This window comes from Labrus mixtus, chromosome 15 (genome assembly GCF_963584025.1).
Source record: "Labrus mixtus chromosome 15, fLabMix1.1, whole genome shotgun sequence".
In the NCBI taxonomy this organism is placed as follows: domain Eukaryota; kingdom Metazoa; phylum Chordata; class Actinopteri; order Labriformes; family Labridae; genus Labrus; species Labrus mixtus.
In genome coordinates, this window is record NC_083626.1 from 10493210 (window position 1) to 10513558 (window position 20349).

At 46.1% G+C, this 20349-nt stretch overlaps 1 protein-coding gene across 2 annotated transcripts in view; it reads right to left on the minus strand.

Annotated features, from left to right (window-relative positions):
- Positions 1-20349, minus strand: part of prkcz (protein kinase C, zeta) — an 81674-nt gene that overhangs the window by 37145 nt on the left and 24180 nt on the right. Inside the window, exons 1-2 of one of the 2 annotated variants that reach the window (XM_061058654.1) lie at positions 8564-9281; positions 660-745 (exon numbers count right to left, since the gene is read on the minus strand). In XM_061058654.1, coding sequence (XP_060914637.1) covers positions 660-745; positions 8564-8600 — 123 coding nt within the window. In that variant the 5' untranslated portion in view covers positions 8601-9281. Of the gene's footprint in view, positions 1-659; positions 746-8563; positions 9282-20349 lie in introns of those variants that run through there. The other variant, XM_061058653.1, reaches the window with a different exon arrangement.

Here is a 20349-nt window from a genome sequence, read left to right on the forward strand (position 1 = left end):
GTTAGTTAGTTAGGCGCTAGTTCACACAGCAGCCTTCAGATACAAAGCAGACAGTTAGCCTGTCTCTGTACTGTTTGATACAACAACTGAGAGGAAGAGGAAGAGGACGGAGACGGAGGAAGATAATAATGTCCATGCAGCAACCTCCTGAGTTGAAAGATTATGTCACTGTGTGTGTCTGTGATGTCACTGTGTGTGTCTGTGATATCACTGTGTGTGTCTGTGATGTCACTGTGTGTGTCTGTGATGTCACTGTGTGTGTCTGTGATGTCACTGTGTGTGTCTGTGATGTCACTGTGTGAATGTGATGTCACTGTGTGTGTCTGATGTCACTGTGTGAATGTGATGTCACTGTGTGTGTCTGTAATGTCACTGTGTGAATGTGATGTCACTGTGTGTGTCTGTGATGTCAATGTGTGTGTCTGTGATGTCAATGTGTGTGTCTGTGATGTCACTGTGTGAATGTGATGTCACTGTGTGTGTCTGTGATGTCAATGTGTGTGTGATGTCAATGTGTGTGTCTGTGATGTCACTGTGTGTGTCTGTGATGTCACTGTGTGAATGTGATGTCACTGTGTGTGTCTGTGATGTCACTGTGTGAATGTGATGTCACTGTGTGTGTCTGTGATGTCACTGTGTGTGTCTGTGATGTCACTCACCCTGTTAAAGCGTTTGGCCTGGAAGAGGTGTCCGTTGACTCGGTACAGTTTCCTCCATCTTCTGGCCCCGCGGCGGTAGATCGATTCTACGAGAGAGAGGAGACGGTTGTAGAGTGAGATCATGATGGAGGAGAAAAGGGAGGAGGAGGAGGTGTGTTTGGAGTAAAGGGGGAGAGAGATGGAGGAGATAGAGTGGGATGATCGTCCTCGATGTGAAGAGTGAGATCAAGTGAGGAGGAGACGACCATCAAGTTACTGTGATGAACACGCATGCTCGCTCACAAACACACACAACACACACCTCCCTGTCCACTCCCTTTTCTCTTCCCTCCCTCCTCCCTCCCTTCCTAAGACCTCACTCCCTCCTCTTGTTTTGTTCCTGGTGATGAATAGATTATCAGAGCTTCAAAACTCTTTGATTCAGATGAAGGTGAATCTTTTTATAAACCGTCATGGCGTCGACTACTTTTACTCCGCAGGGCGTCAACATGCAGCGAGCTCAAACTGGAAGGTTTTCTGAACATCTCAACTGGGACAGCTGAGGAGAGACAGGAAGTGATCACATGCAGCAAAGGGCAGAGGTCGGATTCTAACCCACTGCCGTTGCGACGATGAATAATAGCCTTTGTACATGGGGCGCGCAACATAACCGCTAGGCCATCCGGCAGAGACAGATCTGGTTTAAATAAAGTTTAATTAATGAAAAAAGGCGGTCAGAAACTGTTTAATCAGCATATCTTCTCTTCCTCCAGTCCTCTCCGAGTGTACGGATCAGATTTCAATTTCAGCGTCTCAAACGATAACTCAGCGAATAATAAGAGATCGCCACAGGGGGAATTATCACAGACATACAGACAGCTGTTTTATTTCTATCAGCTGTGACGGAGGCGGAGCCAAAATAAGAAAATAAACTGATGTGATGTGACAAAGGAACTCGACATTAAGATCTTGGGACGTGTCGTCGTTCATGTGAGACTCTGACCGACTGAACCTGCAGCTTTACAAATCAATAAATCATCACCCTCTTCACGTGTTTTGCTTCTTCTCGCTGTTCGCCACACAGGAACCACCTGAGCGTGAAGTGACCCGGTTGGCTGAAACACATCAGGCGTGTGTCCCCGTCTCCCCCGTCCTCCCACTGCCTCCCCCGGTCTGTGCTGGTCTCCAGTCTGGTTCTCTACTCCGCTGATGGGTGCGGCTGAGATTTCCTCTCTTTCTGCCTCTGTTGCCATGGTAGCCACAGCCCACCATATAGCAGCTATTATTAGTTATCTGTGAGGATGTGAGGGCGACTTTGTCTGCAGATTTACAACAAATCACCTCTGGACTTCCTCTGAGAAAATGTTTCAACCAGAGCTGTGTGTTTAGATCTCTGCACCCTGCTCAGGCTCAGAGTCTGTTCTCCTTTCTCTAGATCTATCCTTGATGGTGATGTGAATATGTGTCACATTTTTGGCAAGAAGAGCCCGTTCAGTTCCAGCCAGTATTTAAGTCGTGCTCGTCTCTGAGAAGGATTTAAACACGACGGCGAACATGTAGAACATGGCGCAGTGAGAGAGGATTAAAACCCTGCAGTAACGCTCTCTAACGGGGATGTAGATGTAAAGTCCACAGATATACATATACATATATCCCTGTGTGTGTCGTCTCTCTCTCTGTGAGTCAGGTCAGAGGTCAGAGGTCAGAAGGAGTGAAACCGAGCAGGACGGAGACACAACGTGCTCTTCCTGGTTTCTGTCTGTAAACTCGCTGTGATCCTGTTAACCAGAGAATCACCGCTCTGTGATTACTAAATCACCCTGCAGTGTCCTCCCCCGTGCCTGAATCAGGGAGGGAGAGAGAGAGAGAGATAGAGGGAGAGAGAGAGAGAGAGAGGGGGAGAGAGGGAGAGAGAGAGAGAGAGAGAGAGGGAGGGATAGAGAGGGAGAGGGGGAGAGGGGGAGAGAGGGAGAGAGAGAGAGGGAGGGAGAGAGAGAGAGGGAGAGAGAGGGAGGGATAGAGAGGGAGAGAGAGAGGGAGGGAGAGCGAGAGAGAGGGAGAGAGAGAGAAAGAGAGGGAGAGAGGGAGAGAGAGAGAGAGAGGGAGAGAGAGAGGGAGAGGGCGAGAGGGAGGGAGGGAGGGAGAGAGAGAGAGAGGGAGAGAGAGAGAAAGAGAGGGAGAGAGGGAGAGGGAGAGAGAGGGAGAGAGAGGGAGGGAGAGAGAGAGAGAGAGAGAGAGAGAGAGGGAGAGGGAGAGAGGGAGGGAGAGAGAGAGGGAGAGAGAGGGAGAGAGAAAGAGAGGGAGAGAGGGAGAGAGAAAGAGAGGGAGAGAGGGAGAGCGAGAGAGAGGGAGGGAGAGAGAGAGAGAGGGAGAGAGAGAGAGGGAGAGCGAGAGAGAGGGAGGGAGAGAGAGAGAGGGAGAGGGAGAGAGGGAGGGAGGGAGAGAGAGAGAGAGAGGGAGAGAGAAAGAGAGGGAGAGAGAGAGAGAGGGAGAGAGAAAGAGAGGGAGAGAGAGAGAGAGGGAGGGAGGGAGGGAGGGAGAGAGAGCGAGAGAGAAAGAGAGAGAGAGAGAGGGAGAGCGAGAGAGAGGGAGGGAGAGAGAGAGAGAGGGAGAGGGAGAGAGGAGAAGCTACACATCTTGATACAGAGCGTGTGATTTAATAATTAATTGTAACAGATGTTTTTACAGAAAGGTAAATTGCAGCACTTAGCGGGACGTCTTTAATCAGAGAGCTGATGAATGAGAGCGTTTGTTTGTCTGCACGCTGCAGGCGTCAGTCTCTCGGTTTCAACTGAGGAAAATCACAACAGTAACCATAAAAGAGCGAGTTATAAATGAAACGTTTTATTGCACTTTTGGACGGCACGATGACTTGTGTCAGCACGGCTGGAAGAAACAACGTCACAGCAGAGACAAACCTGAGAACGCCGTCAGCCACGGAGTCTTTAGATAGTTCAGGATGAACCAATAAAGGGAATCAATCAAACAGCATCAAACACAACACAAGTTATCTCTGAATGAAGGCTACAAGATGACGATCCTGTTTCTCATGGCAATAAAAAGAGTGATTTATTCTTTCAGCGGCGACACTGCTTCGTTACTTTTTTCTGTAAAATCGTTTATTTGCCGATCAGACACGGAGCGAGGAGGATGTGGGTACAAGACACGAGCAAAACTACGGGGAATATCAAACATTTGGACGCTGGTGACGAAAAAAAGGAAGGAGCTTCCTGTAGAGTGAAAGTTAGGACAGGAAGTTAAGCACAGAAACAGGAAGTGAGATTACAGGGAGACACTGAGGACGCTTCATATTTACCACAGAAAACTTCAGCGACAGATAAAAACAAACCGAGTCTTAAATCAAATCAACAGCAGAGCGTCTCGACTCGAGGCCTCGGGCGCACCAGGAGTGGCTCTTTAAAACGTGGTGTGTTGGATTCATTGTTGCTGCGGGGAAGTGACAGAGGTAAAGAGAGCTGCAGGTGAGCAGGAGATGTTGGAGGAACACAGAGAACACACACAACACATCGTCTTCACGCTGACCCTGAGATCGCTAAATTTAACCCACAGCGTCAGATTTATGAGATTCATTCATCCTCTTCTGCTTCTTCTATAACGATGCAGACGATACAAACAGACGATGACAGCCTGTTGAACCGCTCTGCTTCCAGCTGTTGTTTCTGCTGAATGCTTCTAATTAAAAATCTACTCCCGCACAGAGGCGAGAGGGGGCGTCAGTCTTTCAGAACTGAAGAAGAAGAAACACACACACCTCTATGAGACCTTCACAGACTGACCTATCACAACTCTCCTCTCTGGAGAGGCAGCGTCGCATTGCCCCATTTCTCCTGCCAGAGCGAGAGTCAGACGGACAGACGCAGAGAGGGAGAGAGAGAGAGAGAGAGAGAGAGAGAGAGAGAGGGAGAGTGAGAGAGAGAGAGGGAGAGAGAGAGAGAGGGGGAGAGAGACAGAGAGAGAGAGAGAGGGAGAGAGAGAGAGAGAGAGAGGGAGACAGAGAGAGAGAGAGGGACAGAGAGAGAGGGGGAGAGAGAGAGAGAGAGAGAGTAAAGGAGAAGAGTCAAACACTTCCTCTGAATAAAAACACACAAAGTAAGTACTACACCTCCGGAAGCAAACGCCAGCGCACACAGTCCTGCCATCCTGAGCGAGGAAGGTCTGAAGAAGAGGAGCGGGCCCGCGGCGCTGACGCTGCAGGCGAACAGGGTGGTGCTCGGAAAACTCTCCTCAACAGGACATTTACGAGGGCTGGACTCACTTCCAGACATTGTTCCTCTCACTCGCAGGAAAGTAGCAGCATGCAAGTTACCAACAACAACACCGCCCCTCCCTCAAATCTCAAATACCCCTCCGAGAGGAGAGAAAAATACCCAACACAAGGCCTGGGGGGGGGAGTAATCTGAGCTGGATGGTTCAGGTCCTGAGGAGTCAGCAGGGTTTGTCAGAGATCAGGATTACTGGCACAGACGCTAAGCTTCGCACCGCTGCAGCTTTACCCTTTTACATGTTACATTCATGCTTCATATTTAAATGACAGTCAGAGAGCCCTCTTCTTTTTTTCTGTTTTCAGCTGCACAGTTATTAGGACCGTGCATCTTCACTGGTACCAGTCCAAGGTGTAACCCCGCCTCTAACCCAATCACAGCTGGGATCGGCTCCAGCCTCCTTCAGCTTCCTTCAAACAGAGACTTTATTCTACTGTATGTTGTACGCTTACTGCTGATGAGAACTCCATACAACCACACTTCAGAAAATACAAAATATCCCTTTAAAATCACATTTTTTATCCCTCTCAAAATTAAAACAAATATTAAAGGGGACATATTATGAAAAATGCACTTCTACAGTGTTTTTGAACATATATTTGGGTAACCTGAGTGTCTACTGACCCACAAAATGGGTTAAATTGCATTTAAACTGACACACACACCAAAACGGAGCGTTCTGAGAGAGCTGGTTTATACAGGGTCACAAACCTCCTCTGGTGCTTGATTCATGTTATATTTTGAACAAAGCACAGCACAGATGTTTCATTTAGACCACAGGGGACTGTTTGAAAAGCTGGAAGAGGGGGATGATATGTCCTCTTTAAACATTATGTGAACTTTAACTCTACAAAGTTTCAAACGTTGAGGGCGCTCATGTTCTTTGAGTCTTTAGCGTCTCTGTCGTCACCGGTCATTACCCCTCAGCCTGTTTTTAAAGATATTTAAACTTTATCATCGTCTGTAAACTTGTTCTGACTCGGTGTTCCTGCTGCTCACTGTTCAGGTCCGTTTAGAGAATCAGGGTTCTTACAGGCCGACGCTGTAAAGAAGCAGAGAGGGATGAATGAGACGCCTCGAGGCTTGCTGTCTGTGATCGGGGTGATCTTCGGTGCCATGACAAAGTTTTAATTAAAGATTTATTTTAGTCATCCTGCGCCAGATAAAGAGGGAGATGATTGATGTTACACAGTGCATGAAATCATAAAGGACGTCGGGATCAGAGCAGTTTGATCCGGATTTAAGAGTCCCTGGATCCTAATGAGGACTGTCGGGGTTTCCTGGATGTGCTCATGTAGGAGGGGGACCCACATGAATGCTGGATTCTGTGTGACGGACTCACAATGACAGTGTGTGGGAGCCTCCTGCACACACACACACACACACACACACACACACACACACACACACACACACACACGTTGGTGAGTCAGACGCTGTAGGTGACGCCATGGCAACATCCATCAGCTCATAACCCCCGCAGACCCCGAGAGAAAAGCAACTCCTCTCCCGCATGTCAGTCCACATTCCTTCTCTCGCTACAAAATAAAAACCTCAAAGCGCCTGTGTCCACAAACGGTGCTTGTTTTCTAAACAAACCAATGTAGTTCAGCGTTTTCAGCGATCACTGGGCTGAGCCCTCAACCGCCCTCAGCGTCAGATGCTGCGCTCGTCAATGTCACTTCTCCCTCACCAATCAAAACGGTGGAAGCTATTAGAAGCAGATTAGAGCCCGACCGATTGATTGGCCAGCCAATTACTGCATTTGAGGGATTAACATGTGAGATAAATGTGGGTATGTATACCTATCTATCTCGACAGATTTCATAGAGAAAGAAAGATATCGGACGATATATCGGTATCGGACCCAAAAATCGTATATCGGTCGGGCCCTAATACGCACATCAAGTAGGTGCAGGGCCGTGCAAAAACAGCAAACTGAGGAAGAAGATATGTCCTCACACTTTCTCAAATGCCATAAAAAGTTTTAATCCAATCAAAAATCTAATCACTGACCAATCAAAATCAAGAAGAGGCGGGGCTTTCTGATATCAGCTTTGTCAACAACAATGGCGGAGGAGATGCTAGTCTCACTCGTCTTTTGGAGGGAACAGTTTCCAGGTGTAGAGCTGCTGCTGAAGTCAGGACACGACTCCCCTAAACAGACTGAGCTTAAACACACCTAACGGACATTACAGAAAGAAGCAGGAGAGAACTTTCGTAACCTAGCAACAATTAGCGGCATTGAGTAGCGCTCTGAAACAGATGCTATAGGCGCTACCTGCCTGTGGATGCAGCGCAGGCCCGTGTTAGAGTCACTGACTGATGACGTCCTGATGACCCTTTGTGTTAGTTAAAAAGCACAGCGCTGTCAGAGCAACACAGAGAAGTAAACTGTTTCCATTTCACACACACACACACACACACACACACACACACACACACACACACATTAAAAGCTGTGCATTGATTTGGAAAAGTCTGTCTCAACAGTTTGGTTATGTAATTGGCTCCACGATCGATGAACTTTTATTTTCCTCTCATATGGATGAAACTCGCTCAAACATTCAAATAGAAAAACAAGTCTTAAAGGTCACACATCCTCCTCCTCTTTAGTGTAAATAAGTCTCAGAGCTCCTCAAAACATGTGTGTAAAGTTTCTTGTTCTAAATCCACTCTGATCCTGTATTTGATCATGCCTATAAACTCCTCTATTTCAGCCCTGCTCAGAACAGGCTGTTTCTGTGTCTGTACCTTTAAATATGTAAATGAGCTGTGTCTGACCACACCCGCTCTCTGGAAGGGCTCGGGGTGTCTCAGTCTTTCTCGCTCCATGTCCTATTGTTTACGGTGAGAAGGCAGACTCAGAGGGCAGAACAAACACCTGGCTGTGGGAGGGTCACCCACCTGGGGGAGGGGCTACTGCCCTTTGTGATGTCATGAATGGAAAATCTCCAAACGGCCTGTTTGAGCACACATTTTCTGAAAAGTGGAGCAGGCAGAAGACGGAGAGGATGGACTTTTCTCATCACTGGGGGGTTTGTAGACAGACTAGAGACACATGTTAGAGTTAGAGGAACATGGAGAAGTGTGTTTTGAACAATATGTGACCTTTAAACAATCTGTGCAACTTCCTAAACAGAATAAAGTTCCTGCTTCGTTTGAGGTCATGATTTGGACTCCTACATGATATTCAGACACTCCCTCCGTGGAGGAAACTCAAACAGAGGCTTTAACTGAGTCACAAAGATCAAGATCATGATATAGCAGCTCCGATGACAGCGAGAGAAACTGTCCCTGCTGACAGTCTGCAGACTCACACACTCCCAGCACAAAAGAAACAGCAGATTTCTACTTTAGATGCAGTGCCTGCCGGGAGGATAAAAGTCACATGCACTGTATTTTAAATCTGACCGACCTTGTGCAAAAAAATGTGTTCACGCATTTAAAGCACAGCACCGACTCAGAGGAGCAGTTTCCTCCTCTTTGCACGATCAGAATTCAAAAGAGAAAGTCACCCAGTTTTCCCCCGGTGATGTCATTGCTGGCAAAAAAGAGCAAACAGCTAACCTCAGCTAAACTCCCATGAGGCTTTGTGCTGATCCTGACACAACGGAGTATCAGACACACTCATCGTCCTACCTTTGACTCGCAGGTAGAAGAGCAGCGTGAGCAGCATCCCTCCTGCTGACTGTTAGCGTCCTTAGGATCTCATGGTTCTCTCCTGCATCTCCTCTGCTGCTCCTTTCCTCATCTTGCCTCCTCCTCCTGCCGCTGCTGCCTCGCTCGTCTCTCTCTCTCTTTCTCCGTTACTCTCTTCTCTCCTCCCTCCTCATTTGCCGCTAATCCCCCGCAGGCTACTTCTCTTCATCCCCCCCGTCACACACACTCCTCGAGGAGCGATCATCAGACGGAGTGTTTTCACAGATTCTGTCTGCGTCTCCTCAGCATCAAATCCTCCTCTCTGCGCTCTGATCGCACCACATGACCAACGCTGCAGTTACACATTTCGTCCACTAGATGGCTCTGAATCCCACAGCAGCATCCTCCGCACACAACAGACTTTAACCTAAATTTAAACCTGTGGACTATTTTTAGCGTGTGTGCGTATTGGAGCACATCCTGGATGGCAGCTTCACTTTCACACCGAGCTGACTCTGGATGCTTTTATAGACCCGACTCTCTCTACATGGGAATACTGAGAGCTCCGTCACCTACATACTGTCCTATATGAGCCAGAGGAACTTATCTACTCTGAATAAACTGAGGATCTAATGTACACTGTATGGGCACGAGCACAGTGTCACATGTCAGCCCACATGAGAGCTTCTCTGCGTTTTTTTTAGTGCAAGAAAAAGTACTTCCACCTACTAAACTGGTTGTTTTAGAAACATTTCATAGAAGTTGATTGCAGCTGATCCAGTCTCCGGGTTTGTGAAGCGACAGGAGCCGTTTAGAATTACATAATAAAGCGGTCCACTACGGTTGCGTACTCGAGTACACATGAATCGAGCCCAAGACCACCACTTGAAGCGGACTCGGCCGCGGTACCTGAGTGGTGCGTTTGTGTTCACACAGATCAAATGAACTGGACTCTGGGGTCAAGTGTACTCAGATCCCTAGTGTGAAACCACCGTCATTGATCGACGTTCAGAATCAGGGAAAGGCTTTTTTTCCGCTTTTAGACACATTTTCATTAAACACTGATTGATAATGAGCTCAAGCATGGGAGCAAACATTGAGTTCATAAAGAGGTTAGAGAGACGTGCCATCAAGACAGTCGACTGATTTAAAGTCAGCCTGCAACATGTGAGGTCTCTATGACGCAGTTTGTCCACCAGAGAGCAGCAACAAGTTGAACTTTAAAAAGGCCTGTTTGCTGTTTAAAACACACCTCTAAGCGTCAGGTATCTAAACTAAATCTATCTAAACGCTCTGATTTAAATCTGTACTGGACACTAAAGTCCAGTTTCACTCAGGCTACATTTTTATTAAAAAAGCACAAAACAGGACCCAGAAAAACTCAGATGAGGTTTTGATTAAACCCTGAAAATGTCCCCATAAAACCTGTGATTATTCTGTGGCTCTCTCTCTCTCTCTCTCTCTCTCTCTCTCTCTCTCTCTCTCTCTCTCTCTCTCTCTCTCAGACTTGGACACGCTCTCGTCTCTCGTTGCCCGGCGGTGTTGCAACAGCGAGGAGGTTGTGCAAACATTTTCTGCATTCCTTCACAGTGAGGGTGGAAGGTTATTCTGCAGGCCGGACCCACAGCTTTATCTCACAAACCTTCAAGACATTTTTTACTTTATCAGCTCTGCCAGGAGCCGCTGTCGTCCGCTGCCGATCGTTCAGAGAGGAAAACACGGGAGCTGATAGCGGAGCGACACAAACCAGCTGACTGTTAAAAGTCTCCACAGAGAAGTCGAGATCTCACATCCACTGAGTCCTTACAGGAACTCACACTTTCAGCATGTTTGAAATGTTAAGATGATTGTTTTCAGACTGTAGAAACTTTAATGTCACCAGCAGAGTCAGAAAGGTTAAAGGTCACATCCATCTGACTCTGAACCAGTTTCCCCGATATCGAGAATAAACCAGGTTGATATCATATGAACTTCTTCAGGAGCATGGTTATGACATCATGGTTAATAATTAAATTCACTATGGAGAAAATTAACAGGATTTTTACTTCTGGAGCCACACTATGAGCTCTACATGGCAGCCTGCTCCATTTTTCTATCATCCAAAATGACAGTTTGCTGAAAACAAAGACGGCAGACATCATGATATCTAAAAACTTGAACTTGACATTGACATCTGGTTCAGGTTAACTTCATCTCCAACAGTCAGTTTCTGACTTGTTTCACAAACATAAATGTTAACGCGCTGAATGAGCTCTGAGAAGATGCTCCACCTGCTCGATGACAAACAGAGATATAGTAAACACTGCATCACAGTGTCTCTAAGTAGAATGATAACAGGAGTAATAACCACCAATGTGAGACGAGACCAGCCTCTCACTGAGTAGACCGACTGTATGAACATTATGAATCACATCACACCTTCACACATTATCAAATGTTGACTTTGTGACTTCATTTGAAACAAAAATGCTTTCAGAGTCACAACGCGCACAACACTGCACTCGGTATGTTCGCGATTCAGCGTCTTTATCTCTCCGACTTTCTAACCTTGACGATTGTTGTGCTGTCAGGCTGAAGCTTGCAGAGCTTTGTGCAAAATGCTTTCACTTCAGAATATTAAAAAAAAGAAAACTGCCAAAACAGCAAGGTGAGCTGCTCCAGCGTGGTGTGTTCAGAGCAGAGGGATGCAGACTAAAAGACAGGAGGACAAGGAGAAATCAAAGTGTGAAAAGAGTGAAGGAGGCTGACACATGGGGGGGGGGGGGGGGGGGGGGGGGGGGGTAAGAAAGAGGGGGATTAGATAAAGGGGAAAAGCCGGGGGGTGGCCTCTGAATCGAGGCCAGCAGCTCAGCCTCAGACGGTTAGCAGCGCTCAATTTAGCCGCTCAGCAGAGCCGTCGCTCTCTCTGCAGCTAGCTTCAGCCACACCATTGTTGTTGTTCTTGTTTGTGCCAGCTGAAGTGGCTGCACGCCGGGAGCGTTATGCAAGGGGCCGGCCTTTTGTGGATTAGCTTCTGAACAGATGTGCTCCAGGCTAACGCTATTCACCGCACAGGTTCAGTGGTAGGACAAGCGGAGCACTTCTGAACAACAGAAAGAGGTCAGCAGCAGAAGAAGAGGAGAGACGCTCTGAAGACACTCTGAGGTACGCTGGAGGAGTTTACACATTTGTTAAGGAGGATACAATTTAATAAAGTCCTGATACAGGAAATCTGAAGAGCACACGTGTGTTCTGCATGTGTTCACACGTGACGCTCAACATGAACACTTCAGGAGGTTTTCAGGAGTCTTGTGCAGGTGTGAAAGCAGCTACAAGAAGGTCAAAACTCGAGTATCACAATTAGTCTCTGAAACTTGGTTGAGCAACAAGACAGACAGCGTGCAGGAGTCACCATTTGCTGAACTCATTCCTCTGCTACACACCTGTCTCATGACACAGATGGTGTTTTTCAAAAGTTTCACTTCTTTACAATCTGGTGGATCATTAAAATCAGATAATTTTTATCACTCATGCAGATAATCAGGGGGCTGACAGATTCCTCCGCTCATCGAAGGGGTCTAAATCAGCATAAAAGTCCTAAAAAAAAGAACCTTTGAAAGTGTCGGTTCATCTCTGTAAGACTTAGACCATTAACTTGCTCAGAGATAATCTTTTGTTTGCTCATGCTAAAGCTAACAGGCCTGAAGTCAGCGTGGAAGTCAGTGTATCCCGGCTTGTTTTTGTGTGTTTCTCCTGGTATTGAATTATCCCGTTCTCATGTCTTTGAAGATTGCCGCCTCGCTCTGATCGTGTCCCTCGTGTGCAGAGACCTGACTGTGTGTCGCTAACGTCCCTGCAGCAGTCAGAGCTCTCCTTAAAGGTAACATGTTTCCTCTCTCTCTCTCCCTCTCTCTCTCTCTCTCTCTCTCTCTCTCTCTCCCTCTCTCTCTCCCTCGCTCTCTCTCTCTCTTTCAAAAACATCTCTGTTTCATTCTGCATGAACCATTCAGCACTGTAATCTCATAAGCTCTTCCACGGAGGCCTCGGCTGCTCGGCTGCTCGGGCATCCCCATCAGACGTGATGGAGGAAAAAAAAAGATGATGATAAAAAATGAACTGAAATCCATAAAGCCGACGGCGAAGCAGAGCTGCAGCTGAGGGGCTTTCTTTTGATAAATCGACCCACTTCTCTGAGCTCTAATCGTTTGTTTTGCGGTCAGAGGGGTTACAGAGTTTCAGTCCGCACTTCTTCAGGGTAACGTTTCTGTATCTGGTTTGCCCTGAATTCAAGAACGCTAACAACACACAGCCTCGACTCTCGAAGGTTTAGTTCCAACCCAGTTAGTAAAAATAGGCAGAGAGGGGAAAGAGTCGCCCCACAAAGAGCTCTCACTACAGACGTTCAGGTCAGACTCTGAGGACACGTAGAGATTATGTCAGCAGTAACAAGTTAATTATTAACTACGGCCTGAAATGAATGCAGTCATTATTATTTTAGGTGTATTTTTTGGGGATTTTTAAGACGTTAAGGACAGTGGATAGAGCCAGAAATAAAGGAGAGAGAGAGAGAGAGAGAGAGCGGGGAGGGACATGCAGGTCAGGAGCCACAGGTCGGATTTTAACCCAGGCCGCCCACTTGGAGGACTATAATGCCCGCTTCCATCACTGCAACACCTGTTGGTTTGACCTGATAACTGCTCTCATATCTGGCAAACCGAGGGGCGTCCAAAACGGCCGTGTGGGGGGGGCCTTAAAAGCGCCTACCTTCTCTGGTCCAAACAAATCCAGAGCATTCAGGAGCAGAATCTAAAGTTAGAAGGAGGACATACTGGCTGCTGCATTGTTGTCAGAGAAGCCAGCACTTCAACATAGCATGTTTCCTTAATGTCTGATCATATAGTAAGATCACTTTATCATTTCACTCACTACACATCTCACTGATTGGACCTTTAAGGACTTTCAACCTGAAGCAGTAGATGATTAAATTGTGCCCCACCTTTAAGGAGACACAACTGAAAGCTTGGACCGGCCCAGGAGAGATATTTGGAAACTGCCAGGAAACATTCTGGCATCTCTTATTTTATCGACTGTCTAACACATCCTCTGGGCACTAAATCACATTTTCACAGCCCACAAAAAAAGTTAGATTTCTGCGTTTTGAAGCAAACAGAGTTTACAAAAAAAATAAAAATCAACGAACAATCAATGAGCCCGGTGCTGCTGACATTTCACGCTTTTAATATTCACTGTGGCATTTTACTGAGGAGCAAAAACACCTGCAGAGTTAAAGTCACAGATTCAACGTGGAAAAAAGACTTTCTGCATCTCTCAGAGATTAACACGTTGGACATGTTAATATTTAATGTTTATATCCGAGTTCCTGCATTTGATCGTGATTCGCGGTCAGGTCAGCCAGAATTTCAACGAGATTCCTTTTTTCAGTTTTTCACTGCGAAAAGGAACGAGCGCCAGGACAGCCAGCTGGTGATCTCGACTGTTCTCCATACAGCAGGTGTGTGGTCTCTCTCACGATTGATGATTATGATGTTTAATATGAGTTGAAACTGTCCTCGTGTCTGAAGTCTCCCATGTTTTAACACCAAGATTTGGAGATCCTCTGATATAGGCATGACAAGAATAACAACGTAATAAACGAGGAGTTGATGCAGATTGTTTCTGCGTTCTCCGTAGAAACATCTTTTACATTTAAGATTCTCATCGTTGTGTTTTGACAGATTGAATGTTTTTTATTCTTGCAGCTCACACACCCAACTGACTGAATGACACATCGTGTTACCTAGCAACAGGCAAGACGCCTCTCACTGCATCAGGGAAATGAAATCAGAGCTGCAGGAGAGGAAGCCGCAGAGTTTGCACGTCTGCTCACTAGTGTCCAGAGATCTGCAAAACACCAAAACGCAGACTTTCTTCCTTTAGAATACAGAACTTAATAATCGTGTAAAAGTAAACGTCTTACAAAGTGTCTTCCACAGACGATCAGGACGCTGTGGAGTACAGGATGAGTCACTGACCCTCTTTTCAGTTTGTTAGACTTCATGTCGGAGGAGAAAGCTCACAGGGAGCGACAGCAGGACTAAAATAAGACTTAATGAAGTAGACTCGGGGTCATGGGTCCGTCAGAGGAGGGAAACCCTGCAGATAAAAGATGGAGAGCTCAGAGGATGAAGAAAAACCTGAGGAGACATTTCAAGCTGCAGCTGTAAAGGCTCGTTAACAGGGAAAGAAGACCACGTGGTGAGAATCCATCCAGGGTTTCCTCTCAGTTTTTATAACGACCTCAGACTGAAGAGACGAGTCAGGCGTCTCCTCCTCCATTGTTGTGGAAAAAGCTGATATCAGTTATTGATTGGTCAGTTAGGGAGAAGTGACATTAACGAGGGCAGAGCTGGTCATCCAAAAACAGCTGACGCAGAAGGCGTTATAGCGCTCAGGACGGTGAGCGCTGAAAATGCTGAACTGTGGACAGAGGCCCTAAAGCACCGCGGTAAAATATTCACGAGAAGTCTCAAACTGATATCGTTGATGTAAATAAACAGGAACAGCAATAGCGATGAGTGGTCTTTGGGGACAAAGCGACCTGGGGTCTCATTTATAACTGTTGCGTACGCACAAAACGGGGTCTGAAACTGGCGTACGCCTTTTCCCACGCAAAGTTTGTGATCTATAAAAACAAACCTGACGGTAAAATGTGCTCACCGGTACTCAAACTCTGACCCAGGCGTACGTTCATTTTGGAGGCATGGGAAATTGGCGACACAGACGGTGAAGTGGTGAATTGAAGCCTGCAGAAGGTATATTGATGTCTCTTCACATTTTATTTCACTAAATATCAAACTTTACTGACAGATCCACGTCATCATAATCATTCAAACCGATGGTTTTATTTAGGCTATAATCGCGCATGTAGTGAGCCGTTTCCGATAAGTAACTTTCATTATGACAATATATAAACATAAAATAAAAAAAAATAATAAAAGTCCACCACATACATATTGCATCAGCGCCATCTCACCTTTATTATCCCGGATGGACCTCAGAGGACGGGACTTGTACACTAATGTAATCACTGATGTAGAGTTAAACATTAGACTAACACAAAGACCATAGAGCCACCAGTTTTCATTAATATCTTTCAATATCATGCATTTATCATCAAGTGTGGTTTTTAGTTTTAATAAAGATGCACAGAGCGCACAGAGACACGGCGGTGGCTTCACACATTTCACCTTCTCATTACTCAGCATGTCTTTATCAGCAGCACGTATTTATTCTGTAAATAATTCAAGTGTGGACATTAAGTCGGGGCATCTCTGAAACGATCATTAGGTCTATATATCCTCATAATTAGTCACAGAGCAGACGGAGATGCCCACAAATAAAAGGGGCCAACAATAAAACGTTTTTGTTCGTTGATCAAACCTTTGATTTCTAATATGATAGAGTGAGGGAGCCTGCTGACTTTCGTTTCTTTGTCTAAACTTACGTGATCCAGCGCTGGAAACCTTTGCTCCGCCCCCTCGTTTGTTTGCATTTTCATTCACGAGCTGCTTTGCATTGACTGTTTATGGTTGATTGTGTGCATGTAGAGGGCGGAACATGGGACTAATCTACGTGCACACATTTCCAGGTGGATCGTGATTTATAAAGGGGACATTGCGTGCAGGTGTGCGTACGAACAGTTTTATAAATCTGAATCATTTTTTGCGCACGCCATTTCCGGGTTTTTGGCGCACGTACATTTTTAGTATGGATTCTACGCACTCTTTTATAAATGAGACCCCTGATGGTGGTACAAGAAGAAAGGTCAAGGGGTCAACAAAATCAATAAAAGTCAGATATTGATCCTTTAGATTCAACACACAAAGAAAATCTCATGGTGTTCCTGCTGGTCGCTGTAGAGACATTTATCTACAAACTGTAGTTCTGCACGGACGACCACTCTTCTCCTCTTTGAAGCCAATATGTGGCACTTTGACTCTGCAGGTTTATCAACAAATTCATATTTCTTGTCTCTTATGTTTAGGGCCAAAGTTTCCCCTGCTCAGAACAGGCTGTTTCTGTGTCTGTACCTTTAAATATGTAAATGAGCTATGTCTGACCACGCCCCCTCTCTGGAAGGGCTTGGATGTCTCTGTCTTTCTCGCTCCATGTCCTATTGTTTATGGTGAGAAGGCAGACTCAGAGGGCAGAACAAACAACTAGCTGTGGGAGTGTCACCCACCTGGGGGAGGGGCTACTGCACATTGTGATGTCATGAAGGGAAAATCTCCAAACGGCCTGTTTGAGAACACATTTTCTGAAAAGTGGAGCAGGCTGAAGTCAGAGAGGATGGACTTTTCTCATCATTGGGGGGTTTGTAGACAGACTAGAGACATATATTAGAGTTAGAGGAACATGGAGAAGTGGATTTAGAATCATATGGGACATATTAACACCCAAGAAGAGGGTTATTCCTAAAGGTGGCCCTTTTATAGACCTTTATTCATAAAGTCTGCTCAGAGATTTGTTCATTGAACACATGGAAACTTTTTTCCTCTCGTTCATCTCGTTCAGACTGAAATCTATCTCCGCTCAGGTGCGTCTCAGTGCTATGATCCCTGGAGGGAGATTTCCCCCTTTAGAAGACGAGAACTTCAGCAAACAGAGGTGAGGGTACGAAACAGATGAGCAACAGGTGCGTTACATATGCGTAGATGCTAAAGAAATAAAAAAGCAATTCCTTCAAGAGTCTGGAATAGGAACCTGTCTGGCATCGACTCTCAGGCCCACACAGCTCACACACCTCTCACTACAACTACGTGTGAAGAGAAATCAATCCAACAGGTCTTAGAGCTGACAGCTCGCAGCAATGACTCCTGGGAAATGAGGGATCCCTCTGTAGGCGAAGAGACGGAGGATGATGTCCTACAGCCGGGGGGGGCGGGGGTGGATATGATGAACATTATGTAATCAGAGTGAGAAGACGAGAGCGTCTGCAGCTCATCTGTAGTACGGTGTTTCCTCGTCTGAACGCTCTGATGAGGACTACTCTCATTTCATCAACAAACTATCTGCAGCAAAGACAGCACGGAGGCGAGGAACCATGACGGCCTTTTAACAAACAAACAAAAACATCCTGTTCTGTTTACAACAATCCAGACAAGCTCCCGATGCAGTTATAACAATGTAAACAATCTAAGGTCTGCAAGTATGTGCCATGAATAAAGACAACAATCATACTCAGAGCCAGCATAGCAAGGAAGGAGGAAATGTGTACTTTTCCACTTTTCCATATGAAGTGTTTTAAAATTATGAAATCTCTGTTATTCTAATGATTGATGTATTTAAATGTGAGGTCATGTGACAGTCGCTCAGTCTGTAGGGGCTTGGGTTGGGAAGCCGAAAGGTCACCGGTTTGAGTCCCGGTGTGGACCACATCTGGAAATTAGTCTGGTAGCTGGAGAGGTGTCAGCACACACCTGAGCACTGCGGAGGTGCCGTGGAGCAAGGCACCGAACCCCCCCCCCCCCCCCCCCCCAGTTCAGGAGGGGCAGAAGTGGAGTGGCCCCCTCACTCTCTCGTCATCTCTGTCCACAGGATCATGTTTGTGCATGTGTGTGTGTTTCAGTCTATGTGTGTGTAGCATGTTCAATAACAACATAGTTTAAAATGGAATTTCTTCTTCATGTTTTTAACCAAAAGCTCCAGAGACAGACAGAGAGAGAGAGAGAGACAGAGAGAGAGAGACAGAGAGACCACTGCATAAAGCCCGGAGTACGAGGTACAATTTCAGGTCAATTCAGACCAGATTTTTTGAGCCGTACGACTCGTTTTGAAGGCGTCCGTCTTGCAGTGTACGCTGAGGCACCACAGCCGATCACTATTCGATCTGCTGCTCCCGAGCATTTGGATGAATTTCTGACATTTCTGATATTTTGGCCGTACGACTGCACACTATGGCACTACTATAGCTGATTCCCCGACTCCGGACTCCCCCCCCTCCCCTGATGTTACCTTCACAAACTGACGGCGAGTAGTCGACATCCGGCATAAAGCGTCATCACACAGCTTTAAAGGCGACTATTCACAAGTCTGTGCGACCCCTACTGCAATCATAATCAAATGTTTAATCCCTGCCTTTTTCTGCGTGCCTGAACATGAAAAACACAATGCCTTTTTAATTAAATCGCAGAAATTAAACGAGAGAGTAATCTTGGATTTGAGGGGGAAAACCCTCGACAGAATCAGCGAGCAGGTGTGAGATCTGCTGCATCTTAATCAAACACAGATTATCTCCCATATCAACTGTCTGCACTCACAACAAACCTGGAACTGTCAGCATCCTCTCGCTCTGCCACACGCAAGGCAGTCAACAGAGAATCAGACCCATCGGCATGGCAACCGCATCATCCTAGACATCCCACCCTGAGCCGAGTGAACGACACAGAGAGAACAGCGCGTGACCGTCTGGGAGTCTGTCGGACGATCAACAGGACACACAAACACTTTCTGACCTTCATGCGTCTGCAGAGCTGGAAGTTAAAAAAGTGAAAATGTTATCTTCCCTGCAGAGTGAGCGCTCGCTTCCTCCCCCGATGAGGACCTGTGCTAACCCTCACGTGGGAGTCCGCAGCACCACACGTCATCGCAGATCTTCTGTTTACACGAGCACACTCAGAGATCACTCAGAGCTAACACAGCAGATATCACAGCAGAGTTTCTCTTCACTCTCTTCAGGTGAACTTTTTACATTTGGTGAATTCCAGTAAGTTGATTTTAAACCTCCAGACATCTTATTATTTATTTCTAATGAATAGTTTCCACGTGACGTCACACGCTTGAAGAATGTTTCTATGTTATAATAAATCAAACAAAATGAGCAAATCTGTCATCTGTCATTTCTCTCTCTGTGCTTATAGCCTCGACAAAACTGCAGAATAGTAAATTCTTTCGGAGCATGATCTTGGAGCGGCTGGGAGAAACTGAGTGCCTGCCTCAGTCAAACCCTGTGCTGTTTCAGGAGAGCGCCTGTGTCATCCACAATGCATCATTCTGCTGTGTATAGAAACCACAGTGTGTTAAAGACAGAACAATGGTGCCACAGTCGATGCTGCACCAACAAGGAGAGCATTTATGGCTGCAGAGATACGTTAGCTCTGTGCTAAAGCTAACAGATATAAAGATGCACTCACAGTTAAGAGTTTTAGATCTATGACTGCATTTTCAATTTCCAAACTTTTAGATTGAAGTTTGAGAAAGCCGAGACTAACTAAAGAGAGTTAAACGGACCTGAAGATTGTTAACGCTAACGCTAACAGATACAAACTTTAAGGAACAAGGTTGCAATACAGCCCAGGGTCTACTTGCTTTTAACTTTTGACCATATAATAAGGAGCTGTTCCATCTCATCTGCACGTCGTCATGGAGACAGTTCAGTCTGAACGACTTTAAAGTGAGACCGATCAGGACCCTCAGTCCGATATCCTACACGTTAATGACATCAGTACTGGACCCAACACTGATATGAGATCAGATCTGTCCGCTCTGTAGTTAAAATAACAGAGATAGTATCCTTATAACTTTTTAAAAGACGTTCCACAGCGTGCAGCTTCATCTGATATTCTTACTGATGCGACACCTGTTTGAAATGACTTCTTTGCATGCAGTTTTCATGAACAGGATTTAGATCTGTTCCTGCTGTTTGTACACGCTCACAGTGGCTGCAGACATGAGAAGCAGAAGCTGCTTCACACGACCATCGACAGGAAATGAAGTCAGTTTTCTGCCAATCAAACGCATCCCATCAG